The sequence below is a fragment of the Python bivittatus genome, unplaced genomic scaffold, assembly GCF_059951505.1.
Source record: "Python bivittatus isolate LINGU-HERP-01145 unplaced genomic scaffold, Pbiv_v1 ctg000850_np1212, whole genome shotgun sequence".
Taxonomy (NCBI): domain Eukaryota; kingdom Metazoa; phylum Chordata; class Lepidosauria; order Squamata; family Pythonidae; genus Python; species Python bivittatus.
The window spans coordinates 42691148-42706486 of NW_028277112.1; the positions used below are offsets into that span (position 1 = coordinate 42691148).

At 36.8% G+C, this 15339-nt stretch overlaps 1 protein-coding gene across 2 annotated transcripts in view; it reads right to left on the reverse strand.

Annotated features, from left to right (window-relative positions):
* Positions 1-15339, reverse strand: part of RFX3 (regulatory factor X3) — a 153242-nt gene that overhangs the window by 46799 nt on the left and 91104 nt on the right. For both annotated transcript variants that reach the window (XM_088129962.1, XM_088129961.1), the window contains one exon: positions 4845-4919. In XM_088129962.1, coding sequence (XP_087986088.1) covers positions 4845-4919 — 75 coding nt within the window. The remainder of the gene's footprint in view (positions 1-4844; positions 4920-15339) is intronic.

The window sequence follows — 15339 nt, forward strand, 5'->3', positions numbered from 1 at the left end:
GCTTAAAGTTGATAACAAAATTTATTTTATTTACCTCCTCCCACCACAATCCAGCATGCTGTTTTCCATGTTTTTCCCTCTGCAACTAAACATCTGTCTTTTGTTTCTCACATTCAGCATTGGTGACCACTGCATGTTTCTATTCTATGTGTAGCTGATCACAGAATCTCTGATCACTATCAGAATGCTGATATACAGCAAGAAAAATCATAACCGTTATCTTTTATTAAATACACTAATAAATTGAATAAGCATATCTAAGGTCAGAAACCAAGAATATCATAGCTTAATGCACGCAATTCATTAAAATTAACCAGAATGGATTAAAGTATATATGCTATTCCTATTTGTGCCAAAATGAAATCACTTACTTTCTCTTTTTCTGTGCTTTGCATAACCTTGCTTATGCTGAAATGCAATAGCTTGATGGGTGTGTCTGTCTGGTAAATACTGATTAATAATGACAAAAGAAATTATGCATGTAACTTTTGGGATTTTTTTTCTCCCCCAGATGGATCATGTAAATGTAAAACTTTCTCCCACTTTCTGGTAACTTCTTGGAAAACTTATCTATGTAGGTTTTTTGACTATGATATGGAAATGGTTTGCCACTGCCTTCTTCTAGGCTGTTTTCTGACTTTTCCCAATCGAGCCTACAACCCCAGTATTCCCTGGCGGTCTTCCACTCATAGATTAACTAGAGGTACCCCTGCTTAACTTCACAGCCTAGACAGCTGCTGTCTCAGATGGATTATCCATCTTTAATTAATTCTAAATCCATGTCACTTGCAATAGCTATTGCTGACATAGCACAGTCAAGGAATCTTCTTAAGAATGTTGCTTATATATTTCACTGACAAAAGATCTTTTGCATCAGATTATACAGTGAGACGTTCTACAACAAGCATACAGTACATTATTTTTAAGACAGTGACAATTAATGTAATGTTCCATATTTGGAACAACGATACATCAAGTATTAAAAAAACAACCTCCCTGTTACATAATTACAGTGGATAAACTGCACCATAGGTCTGAGCCAGTAGGATCTGATTAATCTCAAGCAAATAACAAATAACTGGCACAAATTCCTGCAGAATAAGCTTATGATTGCCATTAGCACTGTAGCTAATCAGAATTTCTATGCTCAGATGCATCCCTCTCTGACTCAGGTGCCACAAACAAGGAATGGACACCAATAAAGAAAGCCACAAAAAGAGAAAGTATTAACAATAATTTTAGGGTATTAAACACAAACATAGTATATTCTTAATTAATTGTAAGGTTTTGCTATTAAAATGGCACACACTCCAAAAACGTGGATTAATTGCATCATGATTCATTATTGTAAAGTCCAGTTCCAAAACAAATCTGAACTGCTATTTTATACAAACACTATCATTAAGTGAAATATATACAATATTCCAATAAATGTACTTTCCACCAATTATGAGTGGTAGCTTTTCATCCTAATTCTCAGGACAATTCTCAGGAAAACATACACAACAGAATAGCATAGTACAAAAATTCAATTTTAATCATTCAATTTTTTTTAATGAAAATCATTCAGTTCAGTGCTGGCGATGTTATCTATTCAGTGTTTGCCTTCTCTAACTGATAAACTTAATAATTCTCAAGGTGAAATATGGATCACAGTTACTGATTCATGTACAAAACATAGCTCCCTCCCCCACAAGACATACATTGGGTGTGGACATACATTTGGGTGTGGACATGGCAGACCTTTTCCATAGTGGCCCCTGCACCACATTAGATGCTCCCTTCTGAAGTACATTTGACCCTTTTCCTCCTTCCATTTTCCAGGACTGAAATTTATTCTAGTATTCTATTAAACTTTTGCCCCAAATTTATTGTGGGCATCTACCTTGGGTCTGGACATACCGTATTTTTCCATCTATAAGACGCCCCCATGTATAAGACGCCCCCACTTTTCCAACCCAAAATTAAGAAATCAATATTTTAAAGATAAAGCAGAACACATTTTTATTTAGTAATTAAGTAACATTTACATGATACACTCAGTGGGAGGAGGCCCAAACTGTCTCTCTGCAGCTCTATTTCCATGCTCTTTTGCATAACTGATCACAATAAATCACGAGTGAAACTGCCGATAGTTTGTCTCTGCAAACAGACTTCCTCCAATTGGTTTGTCAGCATCAGCTGACGTCAGTTACATAAGGCTCGTGATTGGAGGAAGTCTGTTTGCAGAGACAAGCTATTTCACTCGTGATTGGAGGCTAGTGATAGGAGGAAGCAATGGGCAGTTTCGCAACCGCACGGTTTTCTCCTCGGGTTACTTCCTTACATAAGCCCTTCAATTTTTAGTGTAACGATTTTAGAAAAAAGTATCATCTTATAGATGGAAAAATATGGTAATTGTATTTTTAAACTATGTTTATGTATACAAATAAAAAAAAAATACAGTACCACAATTTTATGAACCAGTTTTTCTGTTAAAAATATTAATAAAAACAAAAGAATAAAAATCAATATATTAACATTCAGTGAAGGTTGAAGAATTTATAAATTATTAGATAACTAAAAATAAATATTTTGTAAATTGGTTTCTTTTTCTGGTAGAGAAGTGTTATGGATTCCATATCTAATCCATGTAAATAATCACACTAATTTGCACTGGCTAGAAAATAAGGCAATTGACTCTCCAGTATAATATTTAAATAAGTGAACAGTAAGTGTGTCTAAAATACCACAAAGTAATTGAAAACATCTATTTAAAATTATTCAAGTGGTCCAGGGCACCAACCCTTGCTGTATTTTTCTATGAAGGAAAGTTAAAGTAAAGCTATGGGATTTTCAGCTTAATGTGTTGTTTTATTAAATATTAATATAAATAATTAATTAATTAAAATTTGGCCTTGCTCAGAGTAGGCCCAATGGAATCAATGTGGAACCCAACATTTACTTTCCTTGTCTTTTACTGTCCCCCATTCAATCCAGAGGAGCAGAATGGAGAAAGAAGCAATCTTTTCAATCTTTTCTCCATTTGTTATTCTTTTGCCTTCCTGAAAATCTGCTCAGACTAGTGGAAGACAGTTTCATGTAGTTTGAAAGGTAAATATAGGACTACTGAAGGAAGGGAAATCAATGAAAATAATTTTCCTCTCCTTACCAGCTGGAATTCTTGAACAAACACCAATCATGCTGCACTATTCTTATTTGTTAGTCATGATTTTCCTGTTCCATTCAATTAAAAGCGCCTGCTGTAAAACTGATTCAATCTTGATCCAATCAAAATTGCTTCTGATGTCATTTTGTAAAATATACTGTCTGTTAAAGGAGGCAACTATACTGCTTCTTAAATGATACTCTGTATAAAGACTGTCAAAGCCTCATAGGAATCCTTTGCTTCAGTGAAGCTTTGAGTAATCCACCCATCCCGCAGATGATTTCCAAAGCAAGGCACCCTTTTCTTTCTAACGCCAAAGTGCAGGACACAGTCTCCTTCAGAGCACCTCTCACAGCCTCTCTGCACAGAGTTCACAGGTTAAAAAAAGCTGAAAGGAGTATTCTCTGTGACACTGAGGAATCTCTGAGGCTGGATAGCTCAGCAGTGGTTGGAAGAAAATCCTGAAACAAGTGTCAGAGATGTCAAACTCCCACCCAGCAATCCCAGAACTAACTAAAAGTGCTATCATGCCTGCTATCACTCCTCTAGCTAACCTGTTGCAAAGCATGCAAGCAAGTGGTGCTATGACTTGCCTCCCACTAGCATCAGCTGGTCAAGTTTCTGGCCACCATATCTTCTTGAGTGTACTGGCCAGGAGATCTGCCCACCACTTCTGACAGCTCACCTCCTCCAGAATACAATGACCAAGAGTTCTGGGAGCTGCAAGGGGTATGTGAGTGACATTGCTGGCTCACCTTTGCCAGAAGACTGGTCAGCAAGACAGCCTGCAGCATACACTGAAGCCACCTACTCTGTGCACTGAAGGTCTCTCAGACTGAGTGATTTCAGTGCATGCTGAATATAGTTCTGAAGCTATGTAGCCTGTAAGCACTTTGACCTGCACTGGTAGAGAAGGTTAAGAGGAACCCTCTCCAACATTATTTTCTGGAAATGGTTCAGCCCCTGAATCACTCCTGTTGAGGCAAATTAGATAGACTCTTCAGTTCATCAAGACAAATCTTGGTTATTTCACACAGGTGTACTTGTTTTGTGCAGTATGTGTATCTTGTTCTAGAACCCCTTTCAAATAAGCCTAGATTACTGCAAATACGTATTGAAAAGGCAGAAATGTGTGCATACTGAAATAGTTATCTCCATTTTGTCTGTACAGAAATGAAAAAGCAACTTCCATAGTAAAAAAATAAACACATGGATTCAGAGGGGCAAATGGAATGGGGGTCAAACTAACCAAATATTTGGTTAGTTATTTATCTATTTCCTTCCCTTACTACAATATGATGCAGTTTAGTGAAGTAGGTTTTGCTTATATATAATTTAAACTACTTTATATTTAATCAGAATTATGAGATTTTGCTCCTTCTCAAATGACAACACAATTCACATCATGTTTAACAGTAATATGAAGACCATATTAACCCAGATGTGTTCCAACTGTTATTTCTGAATTGGTTACAGTGATTCAGGAAACTTAAAAGCAGCATTCTAAGAGCAGGGAAATAAAACAGTTTTGGTGCACTGATATTTTGCCTGAAAAAAAGCTGCTATGACAGTTCAAAAGTGGAAAGGAAAATTCAGAAGCTGGGGGAGGGTAGCAAAATAAAACAAGCATTTAGAAGGCAAGCAAAGCATGCAGAATAAGCAAAGGATTAGTTTACATGAAGAAGAGGCAACTTACATGGCTGTTGAGAAGAGAGCTTCTGTGAGTGGACAGACCATCAGACTTTTGCAGTGTCTCAATCGCCATTTCAATCTGATAATAGATGTCATTAAAAAAAGGGCTCAAGACAAGATAGTAATAAAAGATAACTATAGAAATGTTGATAGATTGCCCACAGTTCAAAAGGAACCTTTAGTTCAAAGACAGATGTTTTTAATTGATCACAGGCATGATTGCCAAATATTTACACCAGCAAGTTTTGTATCCACTTCTATGTCTACAAAGTTCTCAAGAAAGAACCACTTTCCCCCCAACTTCCCATTCAGGAAAAAGAAAAGAAGATACGATTTCTTGCTAAGCCACAATACAAGCATTTAAGAATTGTGAGCATGGTATACAATCCATATAAATAGATAAAATATCCTAGAAAAAGGTATAAAAGAATGTGAAATACTCCAACCTTATAAACATGAATCTCAGAATAAGACTCTTGAACTCAACAGAATTCATACCAACTAAATATATACAGGAATGAGCTGTATGAGTCAACTTGTTGGGCAGACAATATGCACTACGCACTTCTTGCCATGTGATTTTTAAAAGTAGTAAACAAGGAGTTTTAATTAAACGTTACATTGTTAGCTACTGAGGGAAAAAATTATCCTGGCCTTCTTAGAATGAATGCAGTTTAGCAGGAGAAAAAATGTTTTCAATTCTTAATCTATAACATTTGCTACAAAAGTTCCCATTAACAGTCAACTGCTCAGTTTGGGAAAAGCATACTTTGTGCCTTTAAATATGGTATATTAATAAAAAAATATTATGCATATCTGGCACAAGTATACAGGTCTTATGTGGATCCTAGCCGTATAATGAAGTCTTTACATAGAATGGTTTTATCTAAAGTCCATTTAATAAAAAAGTGTTTCTATATAGCATGATATAAAGATTCTATATATCAAACATAATATAAAGCACAATTTAAAATTAAAATAAATTCTCATTTTCTTTTAAGTCTTTAACAGAGAAGAGTAAAGAAGAAGCTAGTGTCCTGATTCAGAGTGAAAGAAAACAATGTTGAAATTTACTAGTAATTGGGGGGTGGGATTCCACAAAATAAACAAAATAATGAATATCTTTTATTGAATTGAATTTTTTCAATGAGATCACTAGAGTATCAAACCATTGCTTCATGGATGATAAATTCTGGATTTGCTTTAATAGATTTTTTTAAATAGAAATGCCAGGGATTAACTTTTGGAAATTAATGCATGAGAATCATGTGCTCTACCATTGAACTGGCTTGTGTATGGAACACATAAAACTTTAATAATGTACTCTCTAAGAAACCTTATGTATTTAAAATGTAGTAACCAGCTCTAAAATTTAGTGCTTCCAAAGCAATTAATAATATGAATAAAGGTATAAATTTATACCAACATTTTTAAACTATTTTCCCAAAATAATTGGTGGCCATATTAAAACAAAAACAAGTGGAAACTGAAAAAAGATAAAATCCAAAAATAGAACATCTTAAAACCAATATGGAGAAAATATGGTCCTGCATGTAGCTATTCATTGTAGCTCTAGCAGTGGAGTGTGGGGCCTTCAATAAGTATCCCAACATATGCAAATGTTCATAATGTTGCAGGGTATCTGTTATTGTAGGCCCTGACATTTCAGGGTTTGAAAGGTAAAAATCAGCTGCTCTTTGAATCACAGCTAAACCCTTTCAGTGGCAGCTCTATTTAGAGCATTACAGTTATCTATCAGGTACCCAAAAGGCAATAAGGTTCTGAACATGCTATAACACACTGTTGATTTGATCTGTGGAACAATGAACCTAATTTCCGTTACACTTTCATGCATACAGTATTGTGACAATTTTTATCCTCTCTTTTAATCTATATTTCTCTATGATCTAGGTATCCCCTCAAATTATCAAAACATAATCTGCTGCCTAAAACATCCCAAAGAATATGTAGACTATTTGCGTCCATAAGCCCCACACTATGAATATCAAGAGTAAAAATGAAATGTTGGGTATAATTGGCTGAATAAGGTATGATAGACTAAATCTGTTACATGAAACTACTATATGAATGAAATTCAATCAAACACACAGACAACTTCAATAGCTTTCAGAGATTATTCTTACCCAGTTTATACCAATAGTTATAAAATTTCTTGCTATGGCAAGTAGAGAGTGTTTAATTTCCAAAGCTCACTGAGGAAATGGACTTCCAGGGGAGGTATGGCGAACTGAAGACGGCTCTGCAAAAGTGGAGCCAATGACTGCAGCAAAGACCTGTGAGACTAGGCTGAAGCTGCCATAACCTAAAGATGAAGCAGGCACGTAAGCAGAGAGGACAAAAGCCAGGAATCTTATCTATGAGATCCCTTCAGGGAGGTAGATAAGAAGGAAGCAAGTCGTTAAGGAAAAAACAAAGGACCTGAACCAGAAAGAGGAAGTTGGGCCTGAGCACATGGAAGCCCTCACCCCAATCCCATCAACGTGTACTTTTGGGGATAAAAGGGGTCCCAAAGCCCACCCACTCTGGGTCGTCTGAGTCGTCTTGGTCATCTGAGTCATCCAGACTTGGCAGTTTCCATCCCTCTAGCTAGTGCCTGGCAGCCTAGTTGGGAAGGACGTGGGTAAGTGTGTGTGTGTATGAGGAAGAGCAAATGTACCTTGCAACCAGTAAAGTTTTGCTGTTACTTTAAATTCACTGGTTCTCCGTGTATTACAAAGAACCTCTTGTGCCTCAGTGTTCAGTTGGAAGTGATTTGTGTGTATCCCCAATTATTTCCCGGCTGTTGACCAGGGCTGTGTGTCTGTCTGCTCCAGCCGCACCTATCTGGAAAACCCAGGTAGAAAGCAAGGGGGGCTGACAAGATCCGCGTGCCTCAACAGGCTGTGAGTGTGTGAGTTAGTGACCATAAGCCGAACCTGGGAGCAGCGTGTGTAACAGACCAAGGAGCCAGTGAGTTCACCGGTCCCTTGGAACTTCTCTGGATAAGAAGACAGGAGATTGCACACATGTACTCTGGATAGCTGCTCCTCACAAGCAGACCACAGAGCAGCAGCTTTCTGTGGGCTGAGTACCAGGAGATGACAGGATTAGCCATCTTGCTTGCAACCTCGGTGGAGACTTTTAACAGACACTAAGTTGCATAACTCACTTTCTAATCACTTTTGGAAATGGCTCATTAACTACTTCTAAGCTATTAGAGACCTTTGGAACAATAAGTATGAAAATGCTAGGTGAGTGTGCCTCCAGTCCTGAATGAAAGAAAATTTTAATCATAACCTTAAGAATTTAAAGAATCTGAAATAAACAGCAAAAAGCTAAACAAGACTTTGATCTTAGAAAGTTATAAATGGACTAAGGGTCCAGATAAAATAGGAATATTGAAACTTTTACAGTAAGATTTTGGAATTAATTAGAAAGAACAAACAGCTTCTTGTCGGAAATAAATTCTGTTTTGGTTTTTACAAGACAAAACAAAGATAAGCAACTTCATGATTTCAGAAACTGGACACTAGAGGGGACTAAAGTTTGTAGGTAGAGGAAAGATTTATAAGCCTGTAAAATGTTGCAAAATATAATAACAGTGAAAATATTGAAGGAGACTTTTGAAGAATGGAAGCAGAAAATAGTAGCCACAATATCAACAATGTCAGTAATGATGTCTGCTTCTATGGATAGACTATGTCCAAAATACGTTATTGAAGAAATGACAAGTGTAGAGCAAATTTTATCTGACAAAATAGAGATGTATCGAAAGCAGATTTACAACTGACAAGCCAAGAGAATGACCTAGAAAAGAATGTTTCACTAGATTTACAAACGAAATTGGCTGCAGTTTTAAAATTTAAAAAGGAAATACAAATGAATCAAGAGAGTGACCTGGATAATTTTTTCCTATTGGATTTGCAAGAGTCAAAGCCTTGAAGAACTCTGTGCGATGGTACAAAGAAGAAATGAAGACAAATCAAATCCTATGACAATATTTGAATGAACTAAAGGTTAAGACTGTTAAAAGGAAGGAATATAAAGTTGGTTTATTTGATCAAGGTTAAAACAAGATACGTTGTTACTTCTGGCTAGCCTTTATGGACTTTCTGTTGACACCAGGACTGAAAAGATGATGTTTTATGCATTTGTTTATAGAGATGGGATATAGATTAAGAGATGTGTTTGTAACCTTAGGGGGGTGAAGAGTCATTAAATTTATTTATACTTCTTGTGATGAAAGTCATGTCTTTATTTCTTTTCTCTTTCTTTATTATATTCTTAATTTTCTCTCTCCTCTTTCCTTTTTCTTTTTCCTTTTTTCTTTTGCACTTTTTACTCCTTTCTATTATCTTTTCTTTCTTTTAGTTTGTATTAGACTTTACTATCATAATCAAAGCAATATATCAAAAACATTATTTTAAAAAATCTTACATAAATCCACATATTCTAATCTCATCTAAAAAACATGTCTGTCAGAGGAAGTGGGAAGGCTTTCAACTAGGTTAAGCAGCTGAGATTTGTTAAAGATTTATCTAAATTCATGGCTGCAAACCTACATATATGGAATAAAACTTGATTCCTTGATATTTAAGTCTTCAATGTCAAGATAACCACAAGATTCCTTTCTAGCTGCATAAGCTATTTTTACAGTGGGGCAAAAAAGTATTTAGTCAGCCACCAATTGTGCAAGTTCTCCCACTTAAAAAGATGAGAGAGTCCTGTAATTTCCATCATAGGTATACGTCAACTATGAGAGACAAAATGGGGGAAAAAATCCAGAAAATCACATTGTCTGATTTTTAAAGAATTTATTTGCAAATCATGGTGGAAAATAAGTATTTGGTCACCTACAAACAAGCAAGATGTCTGGCTCTCACAGACCTGTAACTACTTCTTTAAGAGGCTCCTCTGTCCTCCACTCGTTACCTGTAGTAATGGCCCCTGTTTGACCTTGTTATCAGTATAAAAGACACCTGTCCACAACCTCAAACAGTCACACTCCAAACTCCACTATGGCCAAGACCAAAGAGCTGTTGAAGGTCACCAGAAACAAAATTGTAGACCTGCACCGGGCTGGGAAGACTGAATCTGCAATAGGCAAGCAGCTTGGTGTGAAGAAATCAACTGTGGGAGCAATAATTAGAAAATGGAAGACATACAAGACCACTGATAATCTCCCTCAATCTGGGGCTCCACGCAAGATCTCACCCCGTGGGGTCAAAATGATCACAAGAACGGTGAGCAAAAATCCCAGAACCACATGGGGGGACCTAGTGAATGACCTGCAGAGAGCTGGGACCAAAGTAACAAAGGCTACCATCAGTAACACACTACGTCACCAGGGACTCAAATCCTGCAGTGCCAGACATGTCCCCCTGCTTAAGCCAGTACATGTCTGGGCCCGTCTGAAGTTTGCTAGAGAACATTTGGATGATCCAGAAGAGGACTGGGAGAATGTCATATGGTCAGATGAAACCAAAGTAGAATGTTTTGGTCTAAACTCAACTCGTGTTTGGAGGAGAGAGAATGCTGAGTTGCATCCAAAGAACACCATACCTAATGTGAAGCATGGGCGTGGAAACATCATGCTTTGGGGCTGTTTTTCTGCAAAGGGACCAGGACGACTGATCCGTGTAAAGGAAAGAATGAATGGGGCCATGTATCGTGAAATTTTGAGTGAACACCTCCTTCCAATAGCAAGGGCATTGAAGATGAAACGTGGCTGGGTCTTTCAGCATGACAATGATCCCAAACACACCGCCCAGGCAACAAAGGAGTGGCTTCGTAAGAAGCATTTCAAGGTCCTGGAGTGGCCTAGCCAGTCTCCAGATCTCAACCACATGGAAAACCTTTGGAGGGAGTTGAAAGTCCGTGCTGCCCAGCAACAGCCCCAAAACATCCCTGCTCTAGAGGAGATCTGCATGGAGAAATGGGCCAAAATACCAGCAACAGTGTGTGAAAACCTTGTGAAGACTTACAGAAAACGTTTGACCTCTGTCATTGCCAACAAAGGATATATAACAAAGTATTGAGATGAACTTTTGATATTGACCAAATACTTATTTTCCACCATGATTTGCAAATAAATTCTTTAAAAATCAGACAATGTGATTTTCTGGATTTTTCCCCCCATTTTGTCTCTCATAGTTGAGGTATACGTATGATGAAAATTATAGGCCTCTCGCATCTTTTTAAGTGGGAGAACTTGCACAATTGGTGGCTGACTAAATACTTTTTTGCCCCACTGTATGATTCCCCAAAATTAAAATGCTTTAACAAATGATAGAGTAGCCACAATTATTTTAGTTTACAAATTTCAATATTTTTCTTTGAATATAACAAAGTAAAATGTAACTGTTAAATAAGCATTAGATATTCTTGCAGTTGCCATTTACTAGTTAGATTACTGCCTTAGGCTTTTGGGAAAAACTCTAGGTAACAATGTATTAAAAGTTTATGCAAATAAATAGTGAATGACCTACTTTTTAATGGCTCAACTCCTATTACTGAACATCCCGTCTCTTAGTTATTTTTCCAGAGTTTCTGCATGATTATCCATTTCAGAGAGTGAAAATTATTTTTTTCTAAAATATTCACACAATTTGCTGTTATATTCTAAGCGGGGAAGAAAGAACATTAATCTGATTTGAGGGAGAAAAAGATTTACAGAACGGTGCTATAGTTGAGGAAGGAGAAACCAAAAAAGAGGCACTGCCTTGTCCTATGCCCTGACAGCTTGGCCAGCAAAATGGAAATTGGGAAGTGGGGGTGTGGCGTGTTGTTTGACATTAAAGAACCTCTTCATCCAACTGCTCCCAAGCTAGAAATAAATAGGCCAAAGGTGAGCACTGACCACAGAATTCAATTCTGGATTGTTTTTAAAAAGCCATGCTTTAAGTCATATCGCTGGAAGGAACTGCAGAATTTACACTAAGCATCTTTTCTTTTTCCACACTAGTGAGGTACAGTAATGTGAAAAATCCTGGATCATGTGGAAAGATGGCAAGTAATAGCTTCATCTACACTATTCTCCTTCATATTTTGCCAGTTTAAAATTAAGCAGGATTCTTGGAATTCCTTCTCTCTTCCTGCATTTTCAAACTACAACTTCCAGAAATATATAGCTCTTTTTAAAAATTGAGAAAAATCTTTCTCAATCTCAGCTGATTTCTACAATCATTATCACATTCCATAGTTGCATCTCGAACAGTGGGATTCAAAGCAAGCCCACAAAGTTCTAGCTATAGATAAAGGAATGGGTAAATGACATAGTATATAACATTGTAGAGTCTTGGCTATAATACTGTACAGCTCCTCTCTGAAATGGGGGAAGTGATTTTCTTTGTACAATATGCATACTTACATTCCAAACTACTAAGCCTAGAAAAGTGGGGCTTATACCTTATTTCAAGTTCACGGCACCCCTGAAAAATCAATTACTACTGAAATTTTTCTCCTTTCTATTCTTCTCATTAAAAAAAAGTCAAGATGATACACTCATCCTATTTGGCTCCCCCCACCCAAAATAGTGACATAACAAAGTGTGATTTATTTCTACCATGGACACAATTACAAAGGAAGAATCCTAGTCTTGTTGCTGTTAATCTTCAAGAATGAATGAATGAAAATGTTATTATGGACTTAGATTAAAGTACAACTGAAATATAATAAGATTAAGATAGTAAAATAATAACAAATCAATACTCCTAAACTTTGAAAACTTTTGTCCTAAATTTCCCTTCTAGCTGTAACCAGTAGACAGAAATGGAGCCAGTGGGATGGGTTTTAGAACATGAATAAATATTTGGCTTCTCTTCTCTCAGAATTATCATTTCTTAGAAGAAATGACTGCATAAATTAAGAACAGCAATAGAGCTTTCTCCATCATCTCAGCTGAGACAGTGATTTGGCTCCTTCACTTTTAGTACCAGAAAACAAGAACCAAGACAGAAAGAGACTGCAGTTGAATGGTAGAGCACATGCTTTGCACATTAAAATCCAAGACACAATTCTTGGCATCTGCAGTTAGATCAGGTCACAGAGACCTCTGCCTATGACCCTGAAGAGCCACTGCCAATATAATTAGATCTTTCGAGGGTAGATAGGAAACATAATCTGACTCATAATAGCATCCCTTAGTGATTATTCCAGCAAGCCATTAAATGTTTATATAACCTTATGTAGAATTATAGCAGAATTTGCTTGTTTTCATTTTTCTCCCTATCGTATCATATCATTGCTAAGCCTATAAATGGGGACTTTTTAAAACATAAATTCTTATAGGAATACCATGCTTGAAAAGAACAATAGGTTCTTACTGTAAAATATTTGTCACTACATTGAAATATAAGTTAAAAGTTAACTAAAGTGAGCTCAATTTCTGACTTCATTTTTAAAAAAGCACAAAATCCAGTATATATATTTGTAGATTATTCTACATTAAATTGTTCACATTTGAAATCAAGTTGCTTAATGTGAAGAGCATATTCCGTTCCCACACACTCACAAAACCCTAGCTGAGAGTGGCTATTACATAAACTGCTAACATATTTGGAAGGAATCATCAACTTTTCTCAAGCAAATTATATTAAGATAAGACAGAATGAATAAACTTTGTAAGTGAAAACAACATAGGAACTTTGTGCTGCAACTTTCTCTGCAACCCCCCTTTCCAAAATGGCCGATGCTTACATTTTTTTAAAAATGGCTGTTTGCTTCAGCATATTTCATTTTAGCAATCATGAATTCAATCCTAGCTGTAGATTAGGGCCTATAAATGCACTTGCTAACTTACTATTAAGCAAGTACTTGTTTTCCTTTTTTTTATTTATTTTTCTGGCAAGATCAGAGAATCAGGGCAACCTCTGCCCTTTCCTCATATCTGGAGAAGCAAGAGGTTTGATTCTGATGTTGCAGTGGCTTCAAAAGAACAAAGGAACTGCCAGGATCTCTATAATTTTTGTGAAACCCCACAGAAACTTAAAAAGCTTCAAGACATCTTGCTGCTTTTCAAGTTTATGAGCACAATGGGAATCTCCTATCTTTCTCCTTAGCCAAAGAAAAGGACAGGTTACCTGAGGCTAGATATTACGTTCAGCGTAAAAAAAAGTTGTCTACTTCTGGAGGGGAAGCAGAGCCATGATGAGAAGCAGTTTAGGTTCACATCCAAGACTAGACAAAGATACCCTGCCTTTAGTCTTATTCCACTGTATGTTACATATTATACAGTCATGTAAAAAAGTAAGTACACCCCATTGAATTTTTTACTTTTTCAACACACTTCAGCATACAGATATTTGATCTTCATTTCAACAATATTGATAGGTAAAGGGGATATAACAAATACCATGCACCATTTACATTCTGTAGTCCATTGTGTAATTTAAATAAATATAAATGCATATTCTATATGTGAAAAAGTAAGAACACCCCTACATTTATCACTACCTCAAATACCTCAAATTAGAATCAGGTGCACCAGATCAGGTACAAATGATTTGAACATTGTTAGAGAGAACCTGGGAGGAACCTGTCTTATTTAAACCTCAGACATGTAGTTTGATTTGCTCTTTGTTGTTGAAGTGTGTGGTATCACCATGCCAAGATCGAAAGAGCTCTCTGAGGCCTTCAGAAAGAAGGTTATAGATGTCTATGAGTCTGGGAAGAGATTTTAAAAGATTGCCAAACAATTGGACATCAGTAATTTCACTGTCCAGAAGATTATCTACAAGTGGAAAAGATTTCAAACAACTGCCAATTTATCTAAGCCAGGCCATCCCAGCAACTTCAGCCTGAGAGAAGAACACAAGATGCTGAAAAAAGTCTCTAAGGTCTCCAGAATTTCATCACATGACCTACGGGTAGCTCTCCTTACTACTGATTGCAAAGTACATGAGTCTGCCATTAGAAAGAAGCTGTACAAATTAGATCTACATGGGAGGTGTGCTAGAAGCAACATCAGGACAAGACTAGTTTGCTCATGAACTCCTAGGCAAAGACCAGGGCTTCTGGAACAATGTGCTCTGCCCAGATAAGGCAAAGATAGAATTATTTGGCCATGGTACCAAAAGACATGTTTGGCAAAAACTAAAGACAGCATTTTACCAGAAGAACCTGATACCAACTGTAAAGCATGGTGGTGGAAATGTTATGGTTTGGGGCTGGTTTGCTGCATCAGGCCTGGGCAGCTCACCATTATAGAATCCACTATGAATTCTTCATTGTACCAGAGCATGCTTGAAGATAATGTGAGACCATCTGTTAGAAGACTGAAGCTCAACCAAAAGTGGACCTTGCAACATGCCAGTGACCCTAAACATTTCAGTAAATCCACCATGGAATGGCTGAAAAAAAAAGAAAAAGAAATGAAGGGTTCTGGAATGGCCAAGTCAAAGCCCAGATCTAAATCCCATTGAGATTCTGTGGGGTGATTTGAAATGGGCTTCTCAGAAGGAAATGGCATATCTGTTAATTTTTTGTTAAATAAATTATTG